Genomic DNA, 19,951 nt, shown 5'->3' with positions numbered 1-19,951 from the left:
CCCTTGCACTGTCTAGGATCACACAGCTCTGCAATTCCTGATTGCAGGGCATCCCTCAGTCCTTGCTAGCAGGGCGGATTCCCACTCCCTCATGCCTGGTGTCTTCACTTATCCCTTTGCAACAGCCGTGTGAAAAGTTAACCAAGTCAGTGACGCCATAAAGCGAGGCTGAGGCCCAAGGGCTTTGCCTCGTACAGTCCATGTCCTGCCTCTCGACCCAGTGAGCTGCAATGCTACGGGAGAGGACTCAGACTTTAGCCTGGCAGGTACAGCGCCGTTTAAGGAGCCTGTTGCAAACCCCTCAGACGATAACAGACCAAAATCGGGGGGGGAGGAGTGACACAGACACGACAGCACCATCTCACTTGCTCTCAGTTCCATCTAGATCCCAGGGATCCACCGCGCTGCCTTTGCACAGCAAGGATTTTCACCAGCCAATCGAAGGCAGACGGACCTGACCGGCGGTGCATGCCAGGGTGACTCCCAGCTGCCTAGGCGGGGCTGCCAAGCTGAAGGCCGGGCGACTTCCTTTCATGGCCCCAGATGCACAACAGCTGCCCTGGGCTTTGCAAGTCAGCAGGGGCCCTGGCTGAGAGAGCCCCCGAGAACAAGCAGAGCGAAAGGCCTGCCGGGGCTGCTGCTGTATTACATTTCAGTCGCTCATTCCCCGGCATTTTCAAGGGAGGAAGGAATGCCCAGGAGTGATATATATATAGGGTTAAGTGAGCAGAGTGGGGCAGTGGCTCCACTCCTGCTCAGGAGCTTGCTGTTTACTCACCAAGTGCCCTAAAGTCCACAGGCATGCTCAGCTTGTCCCAAAAGTTCCCGTGCTTCATCAGGGGCCAGGGTAGTTTTAGTGACACAAATTTGAGGCCATTTGGCCAAGGGGTTCCCAAGATACAGTGCCCCTAAATAAAACAGGACAGTAAACGTTTCCGGTCCTTGTCACTTATTTTTGCACACACCAGGGCTCAAGCTTGTTCCGTGATTTCCCGTCCCCCTCCCTCCCTCCAACCTGACGTCACCCCACGCGGTTTGATCTCACGCACTGCCATTTCAGCAATATTTTACCCATTTTTAAATCAGCTGTATCTAAGCTGGGCCCACAAACTCCAGCAGCCTTAGCCACAGTCCTGTGGTTACGGCATGGTGTTAGCTGTGCCTTTCCGAACCAGACCATACGTAGGGTTAATGGCTGCCAGGGGCCTGGCTAATAGGGTCCTGAGGTCCAGATCAGTGCATAGATCCAGTCCTGTGTTTCTGGTTAAACCTGTAGCTTAATGCATGGCCCTTCATGTGCTGAGGCCTGGTCTACACTACGAGTTTATGTCGGATTTAGCAGCGTTAAATCTGAATTAACCCTGCACCCGTCCACACAACGAAGCCATGTTTTCGACATAAAGGGCTCTTAAAACCGATTTCTGTACTCCTCCCCAACGAGGGGATTAGCGCTGAAATCGACATCACTGTTTCGAATTAGGGTTAGTGTGGACACAATTCAAAGGTATTGGCCTCCAGGAGCTATCCCACAGTGCACCATTGTGACCGCTCTGGACAGCACTCTGAACTCGAATGCACTGGCCAGGTGTACAGGAAAAGCCCTGGGAACTTTTGAATCTCATTTCCTGTTTGGCGAGCTCATCAGCACAGGTGACCATGCAGTCCCAGAATCGCAAAAGAGCTCCAGCATGGACCCCACGGGAGATACTGGATCTGATCGCTGTATGGGGAGAGGAATCCGTGCTATCAGAACTACGTTCCGAAAGACGAAATGCCAAAACATTTCAAAAAATCTCTGAGGCCACTAGGGACAGAGGCTACACAGTGCCGCGTGAAACTTAAGGGGCTCAGACAAGCATACCGGAAAACCAAAGAATCAAACGGACGCTCTGGGACAGAGCCCCAGACATGCCGCTTCTACGCTGAGCTGCATGCAATTCTAGGGGGGGCCGCCACCAGTACCCCACCCCTGTCCATGGACTCTGATGATGGGGTACTCTCTGCCATGGCTGAGGATTTTGTGGACAGGGAAGACGAGGAGGAGGAGGACGAGCTTGAGGAGAGCACACACAGCACACCGTTCTCCCCGACAGCCAGGATCTTTTTATCACCCTGACTGAAATACGCTCCCAACCCAACGACATCAGAGAAGGGACCTCTGGTGAGTGTACCTTTTTAAATATAATACATGTTATAAAAGCAAGCGTTTTTTAATGATTAAGTAGCCCTGAGGACTTGGGATGCATTCATGGCCAGTACAGCTACTGGAAAAGTCTGTTAACGTGTCTGGGGATGGAGCGGAAATCCTCCAGGGACATCTCCATGCAGCTCTCCTGGAGGTACTCTAAAAGCCTTTGCAGAAGGTTTCTGGGGAGAGCAGCCTTATTCCGTCCTCCATGGTAGGACACTTTACCACGCCAGGCCAGTAGCAAGTAATCTGATATCATTGCATGACAAAGCCTGGCAGCGTATGGTCCCGGTGTTTGCTGGCATTCAAGCAACATCCGTTCTTTATCTCTCTGTGTTATCCTCAGGAGAGTGATATCGTTCATGGTAACGTGGTTGAAATAGGGGAATTTGATTAAGGGGACATTCAGAGGTGCCCGTTCCTACTGGGCTGTTTGCCTGTGGCTGAAAAGAAATCCTCCCCGCAGTTAGCTACGCAGTGGGAGGGGGGGCCATTGACGCTGAGCTGTTCGCATTTGGCTAACAGGGATCTTCCCTGATACCAGCCATGCGGTGGGGGGAGGGGTAAAGCGATCATCCCAGATAATTGGATGGGGGAGGGGGTTAGTTTGGTTTCTGCTGCTGCACGTTAACAGGAAAACTGCAGCACTAAATGGCCAACTCAATGGGCTTTGCTTGGTACGGGAAAGGAGGGGGCTGCTGTTATGAAGGTTGCAGAAGCCGAAAGACTATGGCTTACCATGGCTGCCTGCAAGCCGAATTCTGTTGCCCGGCCCTGCATGTGTGATCTCTAACACCAAAGCCGCAGGCACTCAATATAAGATGCAAAATGCGACCTTGTACCAAAAATCACATGTGCTATGTAATGTGAATAGTGTTGTTCACCATGTAAGAGTATAGCCATTGTTCTGTAAAATGTATCTTTTAAAATACTTCACTCCCTTTTTTTCCTCCAGCAGCTGCAAATGTTTCAAGCCTCCCTCCTCCGTCCCCAAGGCTATCTCAGATAAGGCGGCGAAAAAAACGCACCCGCCATGAAATGGTCTCTGAGCTCATGCAGTCGTCTGGCATTGACAGAGCTGTGTGGAGGGACACAATAGCAGAGTACAGGATGGGGGGCGATGAACATGAGAAGAGGTGGAGTCAGGAAGATCAGAGGAGGCATGAGGAAACGCTGGAGCTACTGCGGGATCAAACGGACACGCTCCGGGGTCTGGTGGAGGTTCATGAACGGCAGCAGGATCACAGACTGCCGCTGCAGCCCCTGTTTAACTGTCTCCCTCCTCCCCAGGTTCCATCGCCTCCTCACCCAGACGCCCAAGAACGCGCAGTGGGAGGCTCCGGGCACCCAACCACGCCACCCCAGTGGACAGCCCAAGCAATAGAAGGCTGGCATTCAACAAGTTTTAAAGTGGCCTTTTCCTTGCCTCCTACCCTCCTCCCACACCCCACCCGGGCTACCTTGTGAGTTATCTCCCTATTTTTATAATCAATTAATAAAGAATACATGTTTTTTAAATGATTGTGACTTTATTTCCTTTGCAAGCAAGCTGTGATCAAAGGCGGGAGGGCGGGTGGCTTACAGGGAATTAGAGTCAACCAAGGGGGCGGGTCTTCATCAAGGAGAAACAAACAGAAGTGTCACACGGTACCCTGGCCAGTCATGAAACTGGTTTTCAAAGCTTCTCTGATGCGCAGTGCTTCCTGCTGTGCTCTTCTAACTGCCCTGGTGTCTGGCTGCGCGTATTCAGCAGCCAGGCGATTTGCATCAACCACCCACCCCGCCATAAACGTCTCCCCCTTACGTTTACCAGAGCTCCTGAAGACGCGAGCATCATGAACCTTTCCTGGCCATCCCACGTTGATGTTGGTGAAACGTTCCTTGTGATCCACCAGAGCTTGCAGCACTATTGAAAAGTACCCCTTGCGGTTTATGTACTCGCCGGCTTGGTGCTCCGGTGCCAAGATAGGGATATGGGTTCCGTCTATAGCCCCACCACAGTTAGGGAATCCCATTGCAGCAAAGCCATCCACAATGACCTGCACATTTCCCAGAGTCACTACCTTTGATAGCAGAAGCTCAATGACTGCGTTGGCTACTTGTATCACAGCAGCCCCCACAGTAGATTTGCCCACTCCAAATTGATTCCCGACTGACCGGTAGCTGTCTGGCGTTGCAAGCTTCCACAGGGCTATTGCCACTCTCTTGTGAACTGTGAGGGCTGCTCTCATCTTTTGGTATTCTTGCGCTTCAGGGCAGGGGAAAGCAAGTCACAAAGTTCCATGAAAGTGCCCTTACACATGCGAAAGTTTCGGAGCCACTGGGAATCGTCCCAGACCTGCAACACTATGTGGTCCCATCATTCTGTGCTTGTTTCCCGGGCCCAGAATCAGCGTTCCACCGCATGAACCTGCCCCATTAACACCATGATCTCCAAATTGCAGGGGAACGCGGTTTTAAAGAAAAATGTGTTCATGTCCTCATCACTGCACTGCCGTCACCTCCTCGCCTGGTTTTTCAGGTGCTGGCTCTGCATACACTGCACAATAATGCGCGAGGTGTTTACAATGGTCATAACTGCTGGGGTGAGCTGAACGGGCTCCATGCTTGCTGTGCTACGGCATCTGCTCCTGCTAGGGCAATCCAAAGAATAGGGCGCGAAACGATTGTCTGCCGTTGCTCTGGTGGAGGGAGGGGCGACTGACAACATGGCTTTCAGGGTTGGCTTAAAGGGAATTAAAATCAACAAAGGGGGTGGCTTTGCGAGAAACAGAATGGCCCCCTCAAGGATAGAACTCAAAACCTCAAGGACAGAACTCAAAACCGGGTTTAGCAGGCCGTTGATTTCACAGAGGGAGGAGAAAATGAATACAACACGAATCTGGTCTATTTCTTGTTTTGAGCCACTTCATCTATCTTTATACGTCTTGCTGGCAGCAGACTGTGCAGCACGACCGCTAGCCATCGTCATCTCCTGGGTGCTCGGCAGAAGACGGTGCCGTATGACGGCTGGCCATCATCTTCTGCTGGCTGCTGATTAAAAGACAGTGCACTGCCGGTAGGACTCAATAGCCATGAGACGAAACTTAAAAGGGAAATGACCTGGCTGAGTCACTCCCATGTTTGCCTAGGCGCCCCTGACCTCATCGAGGTTGGTTAAAAGAGCACCCAGGACTACGTCGACGACGGCTACCAGTCACACTGCACTGTCTGCTGCCAAAAGGCAATTAACTGCTGCTGTGTAGCAATGCAGTACCGCGTCTGCCAGCACCCAGGAGACGTACGGTGACGGTGAGCTGAGCGGCCTCCATGCTTGCCGTGGTATGGCGTCTGCACAGGTAACTCGGGAAAAAAGGCGCAGAACGATTGTCTGCCGTTGCTTTCACGGAAGGAGGGAGGGAAGGGGGGCCTGACGATATGTACCCAGAACCACCCGCGACAATGTTTTAGCCCCATCAGGCACTGGGATTTCTATCCAGAATTCCAATGGGCGGCGGAGACTGCGGGAACTGTGGGATAGCTACCCACAGTGCAACGCTCTGGAAATCGATGGTTGCCTCGGTGCTGTGGACACACTCCGCCGACTACATGCACTTAGAGCATTTGTGTGGGGACACACACAATCGACTGTATAAAAACGCTTTCTACAAAACCGACTTCTATAAATTCGACCTAATTTCGTAGTGTAGACAAAGCCTGAGACTATGCAATAACCCATACCGAGCGAGGCTGGTAGGGGGAGGTGGAAGGCAGGGCACAGCTCATAACTTCCACTGATACCTTTGAGAACCTGGGCCTGAAAGCCTGTGGGTCTCTATGAGGCTAGACCTGGCCCCTGGGGCGCTTGGTGGGTGGGGCAGAAAGAAGCCTGGTGAACATTTTATGCACATCATTAATCTTATTAGTTGTATCCGCCCCTCCCCCCCATCCCAGGTGTGTACTCTAGATGAAAGCTTCTTGCCATCTGACTTCACTGATACCTCTGGCCCTGAATACTATGGAGCTATCTAGACGAAGGACAGTAGGTAGATTAGACTAGACTAGACTAGAATAGTGGTGACTGGTTTATGATCTCTCTCCTGGCCCCTACCTAGGTCTGCAGTCCTTGCTGTGAAGCCCCATTGAGCTCTCCAAGGCACCGGGGTTCAGCTGCCCCGCCTTTTCCTATGCACGCCATGGTGCATCTCCCTCTGTGGGCTCCTCCTTGTAAAAGAGGTGACTCCTATGCCCACAGTTGAGTTGCCTGGTCACATTCAGCTCCCCTGCTCCCATGGGTGCAGATATTTGCGTCCCCCTGGCTCCCCACTCTCTTCATTTACACCTATGCAAAGGGAGGGCAAAACATCAGATCACCTGGGTCATGCCGGCAGGGGTGTGTCCCACCCACAGGTTCCAAAGGGGACCCAAGAGGGGAGAACCAAGTCCCATCTCTCTCTGGTCCGCATGCCGCTCTCACTTGCTCTAGATTTACATGAATGTAACTTCAGTGGAGTCACTCGAGTTTGACACCAACATGAGATCAGAACCAGACAGCCGGGGCCAGCTCCTCAGTGAATGCAATTGACAAAGCAGCATCAATTGCAACAGCGCTGATTTTCACCTGCTGAGGATCTGGCCCACAGAGCCTAACTCTGTGGGGGCATGGTCCTGCTCCTGTTCCCACCAAGTTAATGGCAAAGGTCCTTGACTTCAATGGCGCAGGATCGGGGGTAAGTTACACCCATTCTGCACACCCATTGGACCCTGGTTCTCCTGTCCCATACACTGATTGTACAGTTATGCCTCATTTGTACCAGTAACTATGATCAGGATCAGACCCATCGAATAGCAAATTGGTGCAAGTTTTGCTACTTTGATGCTTCTGCCCTCTTCTGGATCAATTTGCACCTGATCTCAGGTATGGGGGAGCTGAACTTGCCCCAGACACTTCCAAGGGGTCAAACTCTTCTGTTCTGGGCTCTTAGGAGCTCACTTCAGAGGATTGGAAGGGAAGGAAAAAAGTACTGTTTGGCAGTGCAAAAAGCATCTCATCTGTAGATCTGTAATGTCTGAATATCAGAGAGTGACGAAATCTGGGGAACCCTGGTGCTCGGGAGAGGCACCCCCTGGACAAGCAGCAAATTCAACAGGGAAGCATGGAGGTGACGTCTAAACAGCCTGATGCCAAGAAAAGCTCCTGGATCCTTAATATCCCAGCCAACCTGACGGGCAAATTCCACTGAATAACAGCGAGTTCCTGTAAAAACACTGGAACTTCCTGCAGGAGTGGTGGGGTTTAAGAACTGTTCCATAGCACCCCCTCGTGGTGAGACCCAGTGCTGCATCACCTTCTGCCTCAGTTTCCCCTCACCGTTCTTCACCCTCTTCCCACCATAGAGGTGACTTATCCTTCCGGCCAAGCCAATTGCAAGCATTCAACCCCTTACAGGAGAACAGAATCCTTTACTCCGAGTCCCCAACAACAACAAAATAAAAGAGTCTTCAGCCCCACAGGGCTCAGCCTTCAGCCCTCTTCCTTTACAGGAGGGTTCCCAACAGCAATAGCCCATCTCACCGTCTGAAGCCGGAGCCCTGGGCTCCAGTCATCCCAACCATCCTGGTCAGGGGCATCCTCCTCCCAGTGTCCCCTGGCAGGCCTCAGCCGGTTCTAAGCCTGGGTCCAGGTTCTTGTCTCACATCAGAATAGTCTCCCCAGTCCTTATTCTCCTCCCCAGCCAGCCTTCAGTTGCTGGACTTTCCTCTGCAATGCACCACCCAGGACATGTGTATCAGGGCCGGGCTAAATGAACAGGGCTGACTGGTCCCAGGCCTCCTGGTGCCTAAAGGGGCAGGCTGCCCTGTTACAGATTATACAGTGTTACACATTGTTCACTCTGCTTGTGTTTTATCTCTTCCCTCCCCCACCCGGGGTCAGTCTTGTCTCTTTAGATTGTAAATTCTTTGGGGGCACTGGATGTCCTTTTGTTCTGTTTGTACTGCACCTAGCACAATGGGAGCCTGACTAGAACTCCTAGGCTCTATGATACGACCAATAAAAAGTAACACAGCTGATTATAATAATACAGACCTGGGGACAGTATTCTGTAAGCTTCTTGTGCTATGAATGTCTTTCTTGGCTAGAGCCAGGCAACGTTTTTTTGACCAAAGCGTTCTCCCAACATAGCGCGGCAAACCACCCTTTTCGTGGGCAAATGTCAATTTCAACAAATTTCTCCCATGGGGAAATTCGAAATGGAAACATTTCATTTCATATTGACGTTTTGAAATGTCGCTGTTTGGAAAATGGCCAAACCACCAATGCTTTGGAAGTGAAATGTTTCGCTTCGGATGATGATGTCAAAAATTATACGCTCAGACTTTGCAGATCTGGAATTGTTCCGGGCTTTTTGCACGGCAACACAATGTCAACATTGTTTGGTCCCGTTTCAGGACAAAAACGAACGTTGAAATCCAGGGCTCCCATGGGATGGGAATTCCATTTTCTGAACAGCTCTGTTCGTAACAAAGCCCCTCAAGGTGAACTTTTCAGCTCAACCCTGCAGCTTTAGTCACCGAACAGACACAGGATGTGCAAATATGATTAGTTAGCTGAGAGTTTGCAACTGGGACCACCGTGGTTCTTGCCTGGGACAAGACCTGAATTCTGCTACCGTCTCACTCAGTGGTTGAGGGCACCTCTGTTTACCCATCCATCGAAATGGATAAAGATACTCCTCCTTAATTTAGCACTTTGAGCTCTACATTGTAAAGGGAGAAGCTGTGCCAGAATATCCGGGTGAGTTTCTCTGCCAGGTGTTTTGCAGGAGCGCAGATGAGATGATCACATTGGTCCTTTCTGCCAGAGAATCGATGAACTTCTTGCCTCATTGAAGTCAATGGGAGTTTTACCGTTGACTTCAATGAAGCCAAGATTTCACCCAAAGCATTAGCTAGGAGCGCAAGCAGACTGGGGAAGGACTGTCGGTGAAAAAGAAAGACAGACCTGCCCCCTAGGAGTAGGCACTGTACCAAGGGAGCTGTTCTCTGTCTGTGCTCATGAGAGAGAGAGGGGGACATCATGGAGAGCCCAGATTTAGGGAGAGTGACTAGGAAAAAGACACAAGCCAAAAATGAATAGTGCTGCAACTTTATGTGCTTCAGCTACTTTTCAGGTGAGTTCCTCAGAACATCACTGTCTAGGGAGGCGTCTAATATTGCAGCATAAGAAAAATGGCCCTTCTGAGTGAATTTCTTCATCACTCAGTCTCCTCTCCAGTCGCCGTCACTCCAATGAACCTGTCGATTAACTGAAAACTGCTCTGGTTCTCACAGCAACTCCCCTTCCCAGCCTGTTTGTAGCTTAATTTCTGTTATTTTCACTGTCACTGGCTTTTCCCTCGTCCAAAAATCAATAAGTACATAAATGAAGGCAGAATTCTGATTCTAAGGGAAAGGAGCCAGCCCCAAATCCAGGGCAACCTTTCACTGCACAGAAATAAGCTTCCAAGGGGGATTCAGTCACAGTTTACCGAAGGTCTTTTTGGTGTTGCAGCGTTTCAAAGGGTATGTCTGCACTACGAAATTAGGTCGAATTTATAGAAGTCGTTTTTTTAGAAATCGGTTTTATATATTCGAGTGTGTGTGTCCCCACAGAAAATGCTCTAAGTGCATTAAGTGCATTCACTCGGCGGAGTGCTTCCACAGTACCGAGGCTAGAGTCGACTTCCGGAGCGTTGCACTGTGGGTAGCTATCCCACAGTTCCCGCAGCCTCCGCTGCCCATTGGAATTCTGGGTTGAGATCCCAATGCCTGATGGGGCTAAAACACTGTCGCGGGTGGTTCTGGGTACATATCGTCAGGCCCCCGTTCCCTCCCTCCCTCCGTGAAAGCAAGGGCAGACAATTGTTCTGTGCCTTTTTTCTTGAGTTACCTGTGCAGACGCCATACCACGGCAAGCACGGAGCCCGCTCAGGTAATCGTCACTGTATGTCTCCTAGGTGCTGGCAGACGGGGTACTGCATTGCTACACAGCAGCATCAACCCATTGCCTTCTGGCAGCAGACGGTGCAATATGACTGGTAGCCGTCATCGTCATGTCCGAGGTGCTCCTGGCCACGTCGGCCAGGAGCGCCTGGGCAGACATGGGAGCATGGACTAAATTTGGAGTGACTTGACCAGGTCATTCCCTTTAGTCCTGCAGTCCGTCCTATTGAACCGTCTTATGGTGAGCAGGCAGGCGATACGGATTGCTAGCAGTCGTACTGTACCATCTTCTGCCGGGCAGGCAAGAGATGAGGATGGCTAGCAGTCGTATTGCACCATCTTCTGCCAAGCAGCCATGAGATGTGGATGGCATGCAGTCCTTCTGCACCGTCTGCTGCCAGCCAAAGATGTAAAAGATAGATGGAGTGGATCAAAACAAGAAATAGACCAGATTTGTTTTGTACTCATTTGCTTCCCCCCCTCCCCTGTCTAGGGGACTCATTCCTCTAGGTCACACTGCAGTCACTCACAGAGAAGGTGCAGCAAGGTAAATCTAGCCATGTATCAATCAGAGGCCAGACTAACCTCCTTGTTCCGATAAGAACAATAACTTAGGTGCACCATTTCTTATTGGAACCCTCCGTGAAGTCCTGCCTGAAATTCTCCTTGATATAAAGCCACCCCCTTTGTTGATTTTAGCTCCCTGAAGCCAACCCTGTAAGCCGTGTCCTCAGTCGCCCCTCCCTGCGTCAGAGCAATGGCAAACAATTGTGCATCTGAGTTGAGAGTGCTGTCCAGAGCGGTCACAATGGAGCACTCTGGGATAGCTCCCGGAGGCCAATACCGTCGAATTGTGTCCACAGTACCCCAAATTCGACCCGGCAAGGCCGATTTAAGCGCTAATCCACTTGTCAGGGGTGGAGTACGGAAATCGATTTTAAGAGCCCTTTAAGTCGAAATAAAGGGCTTCATCGTGTGGACAGGTGCAGGTTTACATCGATTTAACGCTGCTAAATTCGACCTAAAGTCCTAGTGTAGACCAGGGCAAAGAGAGAGACTCAAAGTGGGATAGATGCTCAGAGCGGATGTGCTCTGTACAAAGTGCCTGAGGCTGACCCCGCAGGGATTGGGAGGGCATGAATTCATAGGTTTTTAAGGCCAGAAGGGACAGCTGTGATCACCCAGCCTGACCTTCTGCATCACAGGGGCCAGAGAACCACTCACAGTGATTCCTACATGCGGTCCGTAACTTCCAGGTGAACTAGAGCGTATGTTTTAGGCGGACATCCAGCTTTGATGTAATGACTTCACGTGATGGAGAATCCACCTTGTCCTTAGTTAAGGTGTCTCAACGGTTAATTGTGCTCACTGTTTGGAATTTGGGCCTTGCTTTGAGTCTGGATTTGCCTAGTGTCAGCTTCCAACCACTGGATCTCATTATTCCTTTGTCTGCTAGATTCAGTCTTTCCCTAGACTCGCTGAAAAAAATGCTGGTGATGCATAACTGCCCTATCTCTTCACTCAAGACGAGCTGCTCAGGGGAGGCTTTTAGGGCGCAAACCTTCCAGTGGATCTGCGTAACATACGCAGGGATTCTACGCAGGGTTTCCGATTTTCCCATTGGCTTCTCAGATTGTGTTTCTGCACACCCATCTGATAACAATGGAAAAATTACTTTCAGCACTCGTTGCACTATTATCTCGTTCGCTGGAGACATGAAATGATCCAGGTGATTAGTTCAAACACACACATGCACAGTTCCCTTGGGCTTTTGAGCAGAGGTGTCTGAGTTTTGTATTTCATTATTACTATTATTAGAGCTGGGCAAAAGATTTGCAGCAAAAGGTTTCTTTCCCCCCCTCCCTTCCCATCAAAACATGTCAATTTTGTGGCTGGTAAAACAATTTGGAAATTGCAGTAATTGTATGAAATGTCAACATTTCCTGACAAAATGTCACATGAACATTTTTGGGTTTTTTAATCACTTGTAGGATAAGGGTGAACTTTTTGCAGCAAATTTTCACATCTCTCTCTGGATTTTTTACTGCCATCTATCACCATAGGATCTGCGCAAAATTGATACCAATAGCGAAGTCCCTAGTGGACTTCATGGCATCTCTGGCAGTTCTCTCTTTTTGGAGCAAAAACTCCGCTTGGAGGAGGGGTTTAATTTTCTATTTTTTTTTTTAAAGTTTAATTGACTGTATTTCTTTTTAGGTTGACTTCTTTCAGGCTGGGTTGCATGGTTGTGATTGGTCGCGTAAATCACTTGACATTGGTTCTGGTTCCCTGATTGGTTGAACTCACTTGGGTGGTCACCAGAGTTAGCAGAAGCCATACTGGCTCGTTGGCTTAGGGGCCCTGATTGACTTCTGAGCCACTCGGAGCATCTCTGTTCCACTCTGTTGCCACGTAGGAGGGACTCTGAGTTCTCCCAAGCCCTGCAAAGACTGCCCAGAACTTGAGCAACAAAGAGGTCTGAAGACACTGGAGAACAGTTCATCTATTCTACATAGACAGAGGATGGTAGGAAGCCACCAGCCTTTCCCCAGAGAGGCCCCACTTGGGAGGAACTGATGGGCGGTGTGGAGAGGAAAGTATTGGTGTGGGAAGGGAGCTATGGGGCATGGTGTGATCCATCAGAGGTGAGCACACTGTATGTTAGTTCAGATAACCATCTAAACCAGGGCCCTAGTGCGGGAGATTTAGGTCAGATATTAGGAAAAACTTTCTAACTATATGGATAGTTAAGCTGTGGAATTGGCTTCCAAGGGAGGTTTTGAAGAACTGCTTGGACAAACACCTGGCAAGGATGCTCTAATTTGCAGTGTTGTTGTAGCCATGTTGGTCCCAGGATATGACAGAGAAAAGGTGGGAGAGGTTGGACCAACTTCTGTTGGTGGAAGGGACTTGCTTCCGAGCTACGCAGAGCTCTTCTTCAGGTCTGGGGAAGGAAGCAAAGTGTCTGATGGTCTAGGGATGGGCGAGGTTTTCTTGGTCCTGCCTCAGCACAGGGGCTGGACCTGATGACTTCTTGAGGTCCCTTCCAACCCTGCAGTTCCATGACCCTATGAGGTGCGTTGACATGTACATTTATTACGGTGAGTCTGGTATATTACTGATTATTTTACACACGCATTATACACTAGGAAAGCTCGAACCCGCAGTCGCTAAGGCTGCTCAATTACTTCCGTTCTCATCCCTCTACCCCGCTTCGTGAACTGATCATAATTTCTAAAATCATTTGGGCTGGAATTCTCCAGAACTGATCTCTGCCCAAGGGTGAGTTGTGCTTGGAACGAATGATGGCGGAAAGGTTCAGCTATTTTTGTGATCAAAGACAGTGAAAGTACAGAGCACCATTTAAATGCTAACTCGAAACAGGCAATATTTCCCGTTATTTTCATAAGAAAGACCACCACAGAATTTCACTACAGAACGCTCTGTTCATGCCGTAGTATGGTTGCACAGTTAAAACAACAGAAACTCAGGTCATTCAAGACAGAAGCTTCCAACAGCTTATTAATACTTATGAACAATTATTAGCAACTGTTGGCACTTTTGACTCCTAGTTTTTCGGCTTAAAATGAGTATCTAAAGACTTCTCACTGTTCCTGTTGTCCAAGGTGCAGTATAACCTAACACGCAGACCCACAGCAGGCAAACGACCACTGTGCTAAAAGGGATGATCGAACTTGAACCTCTGCATTTGCTGACTGTCATTTGAAGGATGCGGACTTTACTGCCGTTAATGCAGCGTTTTGCATAGAGCTGGTCAAACACATTTCTGTCAATACATTTTTTGTCAAGAAAAAGCTGGCATTTTTCAACCCACATGTCCGGTTTTGTGAAAAACGTTCAGATGCTCATCGAAAAACAATTCCCCCCCTTCCCATTTGGCAACGGAAGAACGTTCAGTTTGTAAGTCTTTGGTTTCTCAATGAAACCCGGAACATTTTCATGGGAGAAAAAGAAATGTCATTTCCTGAGCAGCTGAATTTTGCATTTTCTTCGCCTCTGAAAAACGAAAGGCGGCTACCGCTTTATTCAGAGCAATTTTTTTTGGAAAAAAGTATATTTCTTTGAAAAGAATGTTTATTTCAAAACTCAGGTTGGGAGGGCATGACATGTATTTGCCATGCCTGCTTCACCCCAGCCAAGGCAGAGGGGGACTTTCCTCTCCTGCAGTTTAAGGAAACCGGTGAGCAGATGGTTTTACTAGGAAATGAAGCAAGAGAGGTGTGGAGCATCATGCCAGAGGATTTGCTTGGAGGAAAGATGGGCTGACACTCTCTCATTGCCGGCTCACTCTCTATGACACCAGAGTGTGTCCTTTAAGCCCATTTCCTTGCGGGTGCCCAGCTAGCACTACTGAGATTGGGTTTTCTAATCTGCGTGAAAGGAAAGCCAGGCAGAAACTACCTCCATGTAGCTCCTCCACTTCTCTCTGCTTCCAGGCTGGAAGTTCATCTGCTTTGTGCACCGATTTCTCTTTTCATGGTGCTTCTATTTATAAACAGAAATATAGCCACTCTCCCCAACCACAGTGTCACCCCGCAGAAGGATTCCCAGCACAGATTTTCACTTTTCCCTTCACTCCACAATCAAGGGATAAGACATCCCAAGGGGGCCTTATCTCTGGGGCAGGGGACAGGGCTGACAAACCCAGCAGGAGAACTGGAGTGGCTCTTACCTGAAGGAGGATATGAGGACATGTCCACAGCACCATCCTGGGGCTTTTAATTCCTACCTGGCCCAGCTGCCCCAGGCATGCTTTGAGGGGGAGCCCTTCTGCTGGCTGGGAGCAAGGCGCTGGGCTGTTTTCAGATGCTCTTGTCAAGGAGAAGGAGTTGGGAGGAAGCCAAGGTTTCCCAGCCTGGGGAGCAAGGTCTCTGGGAGCAGGCGCTGTCCCTCTGCTCTAGCCTGTGTCCTCCTTTTATAATCTTGCTCCGCTCCGGCTCCTGGATTGCCACCTTCCAGCTCCCCTGTTCGGATGGGGCTGGGTTACAGCTCTCTCCTCGCCATCCTCCCACCAGCTTCTCTCCTCCTCCTCCCCCACAGCCCTCCCCCTCGCCTTTCCACTCCCCCGCCCTTTGCAACAGTTACTTCCAACCTGCCCAGCCAAGGGGAGGACCCGATTCTCTGCAGCCGGCTGCCTGGGAGCCCGCCCGAGACAGCGGCTCCCTAATCCCTCTCCAGTCCCGGCTCCTGCCGCAGCAGTTCAGCCGGCGGATGCCAGCGGCGAGGCTGGCGCTGCAGAGGCTTGAGCCCGGCGCATCGGCTGCAGGGGGGAGCCTGAGGCCGGGGGAGGAGGCAGGATCCTGGGTATTTTTAACTCACTCCTGCAGCTTTGCAGGCGCGGAGCCTGGGGGACGCCCGGCGCGGCCGGACATGGCAATGGGCCGCTCTCCAAGGCATGGACCGTGCGCGCCGGGGAGAGGAGCCCGGCTGGAGCGCACCAGGCAGGCTGGGGCGCAGGGCGCACGCCGGAGCAGGGGGGCAGCAGGCTGCTGGGGGGGGGGGGGGGGGGGGGGGGGGCGCTGCAGCGAGCGGGACAAAGGCTGGGGGGGGGGGTGGAGCTGTCCCCGGGTGGGGGTGGCTCTCTGCCGCCTGCCACCAGCCAGCGGGGGTGGGATCCACGCCTGTGCCCGCAGCCGCCTCTGGTGTTTCTGGGACGGTACTGCGGCCCGGCGCCTTCCCCCCCCCCCCCCCCTCCTCCGGCGCTGCTGAGGAAGGTGAAGCTGGGCAGGGGATTTTAGGACAGTCCCAGCAGCCCTACGCTGTCGGACTCTTCCCCCCCCCCCCCAACTCCTAGGACGATTATCTCTCCCCACGTCCCCGCTCTTCTGTCTCCTTCTGTGACAGCTTTGAGCTAATCTGGCATCCCCAGATTGAATGCACAGGTGTCTTTCCAGGGACATGGCCCATCTCCCACCCCCCAGTCCCTGTCTGACTCCGGAAACGTGAGCGCTTCAGATCAAGTCCTGTGAACTCAGACTCCAAGAACTTTGAACCCGCATTGAAATCAGTGTAATTGATCCCCATTTTACAGCAGGGGAAACTGAGGCACAGACAGGTGACGTGACGTTGCCCAAGGGGACACAGCAAGTCGGTGGCAAAACCAGGACTAGAATCCAGGAGTCTTGGCTCTTAACCTCCCCTGCTCTCACTGCCACTCCAGGGGAGCTTGGGAAGTGCTGTCTCACCCTGGCACGGAGGGAAAGCCCCCAGGGGTGACAGCCCCCACTGTCATTTTCCCTGGGATCACTAGGGGATAGAGTCAGGACAAAATAGGTGCTGCTTCTTGTTTTGTTTCCTGGCATTCCTGGACCCAGGGTACAATTTTCAGTTTGTTTCCAGGACAGGAGGAATAGATCTGGGTAGATCTTGTAAGGTAACTCCCTTCTCTTCATTTGCCAATATATATTTATGCCTGTATCTGTAATTTTCACTCCATCCACCTGAAGTGGGTTTTTTACCCGCGAAAGCTTATGCCCAAATAAATCTGTTAGTCTTTACGGTGCCACCAGATTCCTCATTGTCGATCTTGTAGAGGATTTTACTCCTGGCTGCCTAGTGTGCCTGGACGGAGTCATTTCCAGGGGAAGCTGGCAGAGGAAGGGGTTGCTTTTATAAAATAAGGTAAAGCAGTTGTTCAAAGCACTGCAATAAAATAACATTGCTGCAATTCTGGGGGCCATAATACTCGGGCTACCTGGACTGATGTAATATTCCCTAATGGTCCTAGACCCTGTAGCTTACTGAAGTGTTCGGGGCTGTTACACTGTAGCCTTTTTCCTATGGGTAAATCTCCGCTAATGGGACCTGGGGTTATCCTTCCTGGTGTAAAGTGCACCCCAGCATTCTGCAATAAGGACCTTCCACACCACTGCTTCCAGAACTGCTCCTGCAGGCTTTGGCAGGGCAATGGCGATAGAGTATGGTGCAGGTTTGTAGAAGGATTGCTGTCTTCTAGAAGGGTGATTGGGGAGTGCCAGCCGCAGGGAAATGAACTAGGAACATACCTGCCTGGAATGACTCAGCAGGAAAAAAACAGCTAGACAGCAAGGTCCTTTTCTGTAAGCAATCACAAGACATCAAGGTAAGTGCACGTGGCATGAGCAAAACGGAGTTAATGGCAAACTCCCTGCCTGAAGGTGCACCCCAATCCTATCACCCTACACATGGGGACCAGCTTCCCCTGATTCCCTGCACTGGCTGACTACTATCCCTTCTCCTGAACTGGAGCAAAGGGAGCAGTACCTGCGCTGACATTCAGCCTTTATTCGCTAGGAACAGGGTAATAATACCACCACCTGCTTCTAATCACTGCTTTTCATCAGTGGATCACCAAGTGCTTTACAAAGGAGGGCAGCAGTATTATCCCCATTTTACAGGTGTGAAACTGAGGTCTAGAGAAGTAAAGTGATTTGCCCAACATCACCCAGGAGGCCAGAGCAAGGAACAGAATTCAGTGCTTCTGAGTCCCAATTGAGTGCTCTGTCCACTAGGCCACACTGCCCCCCAGCTCCCTGTCCTACTCCCACTTAGTTCTATGAGTATATTCCAAAGACGAGGCATTTGCTTCTTATTGAAGCCATGGTGGCAGGAGTCAGCGTCCCACAGAAGCAAGAGAACATAAGAACGGCCATATTCAGTCAGACCAATGGTCCATCTAGTCCAGAATCCTGTCTTCTGACAGTGGCCAATGCCAGGTGCTTCAGAGGGAATGAACAGAACAGCCAATCATCGAGTTATCCATCCCCTGCCATATGGCAGATTCCCATCAGTTCAAACATCAGATCCCCATCAGTTCAAACACTGCTTCTGCCAGTTATTGTGACCAAGAGCAACCCTGAGGTTCAAAATATCCTGGACAGATAAAGAGGAGGTCAGTACTGTAAGAAAGCTAGGGTATAAAACAAACCTTAGTTAAGCAACTGCTTATCTGATTCCTTGTACCACCATTCTTAGGGTTCTTTGAATTTAATTTCCTTAACTAAAGAAAAGGACTCAAGAGTTGAATTTAGTTTTATAAAGTTTTGTAAAATATCCCTAACAGCAGTAACTTATAGTATAGGATATAAGAAGGCAAAAATGGATCACTCTCCATGATTAACTGTTCTGTTAATTCCCTGTGAAGCACCTGGTGTTGGCCACTGTTGGAAGACAGGATACTGGGCTAGATGGAGCTTTGGTTTGACCCAGTATCGTCGTTCTTATGTATTGTACCATGACTTGGCTAACATCAACTAGAAAACTGGTCAATATAACCATTTAGGTTTTTCAGAATCAAATTACACAACCACCGTAGAACATATGTCTTATATTCAGTCACTATGGAGGGAGGGTGCCTTTGTTTACATTTTTGACTGAGTCCCTTAGAACAGGACCTCACTTGTGCCAGCTGGTTATCAGCTCTGGGGTTGCTAACACACTTTAGGAAAAACAGTCCAGTGCTAGGTCACGGACAGTTTGGTCAGTTGCTGCCAGTTTACCAAGGTCTCCTTCCCAGTGGATCTCTAGTATTCAACCCTTGTTACCTATTTCCCCATGATTTATATTAGCCTCAGCATCTAACACTCCTAACTATCTAAACTAAACTCGTACATTTATTACAGACTTACTGCATTTCAAAAAGCTCGCACAGTTGGTCTCATTTAATGTCTCTATACGCCTAGAACGTGACGGGGCAAGGTGAGACCGTCAACCACAATAGACACATGTACAGCATACTACATTCTTAGTTAACAACAGTAACTGGTTCAGTTTTACAACAATCTTGACTAGAACCTGTCACAAAACAAAGACACAGTAATTCTCTGACAACCTTTAAAATGCATAAACAAGAATATACACGTCCTTACTAATAAGGTACTCAGTTTCAGAAAGCGGTCAATTGACTGATTTGGGTCATCACCCAAGAGAAAGTTTCTGTGATGCTTATCACCAGATCTTTGCTCAGCCATCAGTTTCAGCTCAGTTATTGTTCACAGCAGGAGTTGCCGCTGCAAACAAGGGTGGAGCCAAGGACAGACACGACTATAATCTTTTCCCAGTGTGTTAGTGGGCAACCTGAATTGATGGAAAATAGAATGAGACAGTTAAAGGTGCCTATCTAAGTATTTGATGTCACTAGGATGCCCAGGTGGCTAGCCCAGGACCTCAGTTGTCTCTCTTCCAGGTGTCTTTGGCTTTTGGGAAGTGATGTGCTGAAGGGGTAGGCTGTTTTATCCTGTTTCTGCTGGGTGGTCCAACTTGGTTCTTCTTCTTGGAGGTGCAGGCATGGACCAATCGAATGGTGACCCATACATCTTCCGAAGATTCAAAATGTCCAACCAAAATGATAGATGTCCTCTCTCACCAATCCAACCTGGGAAGGAGACATCAGCTTTTGAGATCTTGCAACACCACTTCGTGTAAGGCAAGGAAGGCTGGAACTGTTGATAAAACCATCTTGGAACGTAACTGGAACTCCAGCAGCTTTGCTCCAGTCAGCAACTTACCTCCACAAGTCACTTTTTGTGGGCCCCTTTGTGGTACATCCCATGCCCAAGTTTGCAGTAATGCTAGCTCACGTTGCAGTGTTTCCATCAGCACTGAAAGGGCCAGTTTAAAGTTCATATAATTTATACAAATTCTCTCCGCATTCTTTGATGCTCTTTAAACTCGTTTTAGCCATCCTGCAAAGTCACTTCAAGAACTGGTGTTCTCCATCCAGCTGGAACAACTGTATAAATCTTCCATTTCTGTTCTCCTTGTTCTAACAACAATGGTGGGCCCTTGGTATGTTTGGCTAAG

At 49.9% G+C, this 19,951-nt stretch overlaps 1 protein-coding gene across 1 annotated transcript in view; it reads right to left on the bottom strand.

Moving 5' to 3' along the window:
* LOC102947829 (corticotropin-releasing factor receptor 1) overlaps positions 1-15,191 on the bottom strand; it is a 118,095-nt gene extending 102,904 nt beyond the window's left edge. The window contains exon 1 of the mRNA XM_037886932.2: positions 14,844-15,191. Within this exon, the coding sequence (XP_037742860.1) occupies positions 14,844-14,879 (36 nt within the window). The 5' untranslated portion in view covers positions 14,880-15,191. The remainder of the gene's footprint in view (positions 1-14,843) is intronic.
* Positions 15,192-19,951: the final 4,760 nt, after the last annotated feature.

The sequence above is a fragment of the Chelonia mydas genome, chromosome 27 (assembly GCF_015237465.2).
Source record: "Chelonia mydas isolate rCheMyd1 chromosome 27, rCheMyd1.pri.v2, whole genome shotgun sequence".
NCBI classification, from domain to species: domain Eukaryota; kingdom Metazoa; phylum Chordata; order Testudines; family Cheloniidae; genus Chelonia; species Chelonia mydas.
Note: the sequence above shows the minus strand (reverse complement) of the source record. Positions and strands in the feature narration are given on the sequence as shown.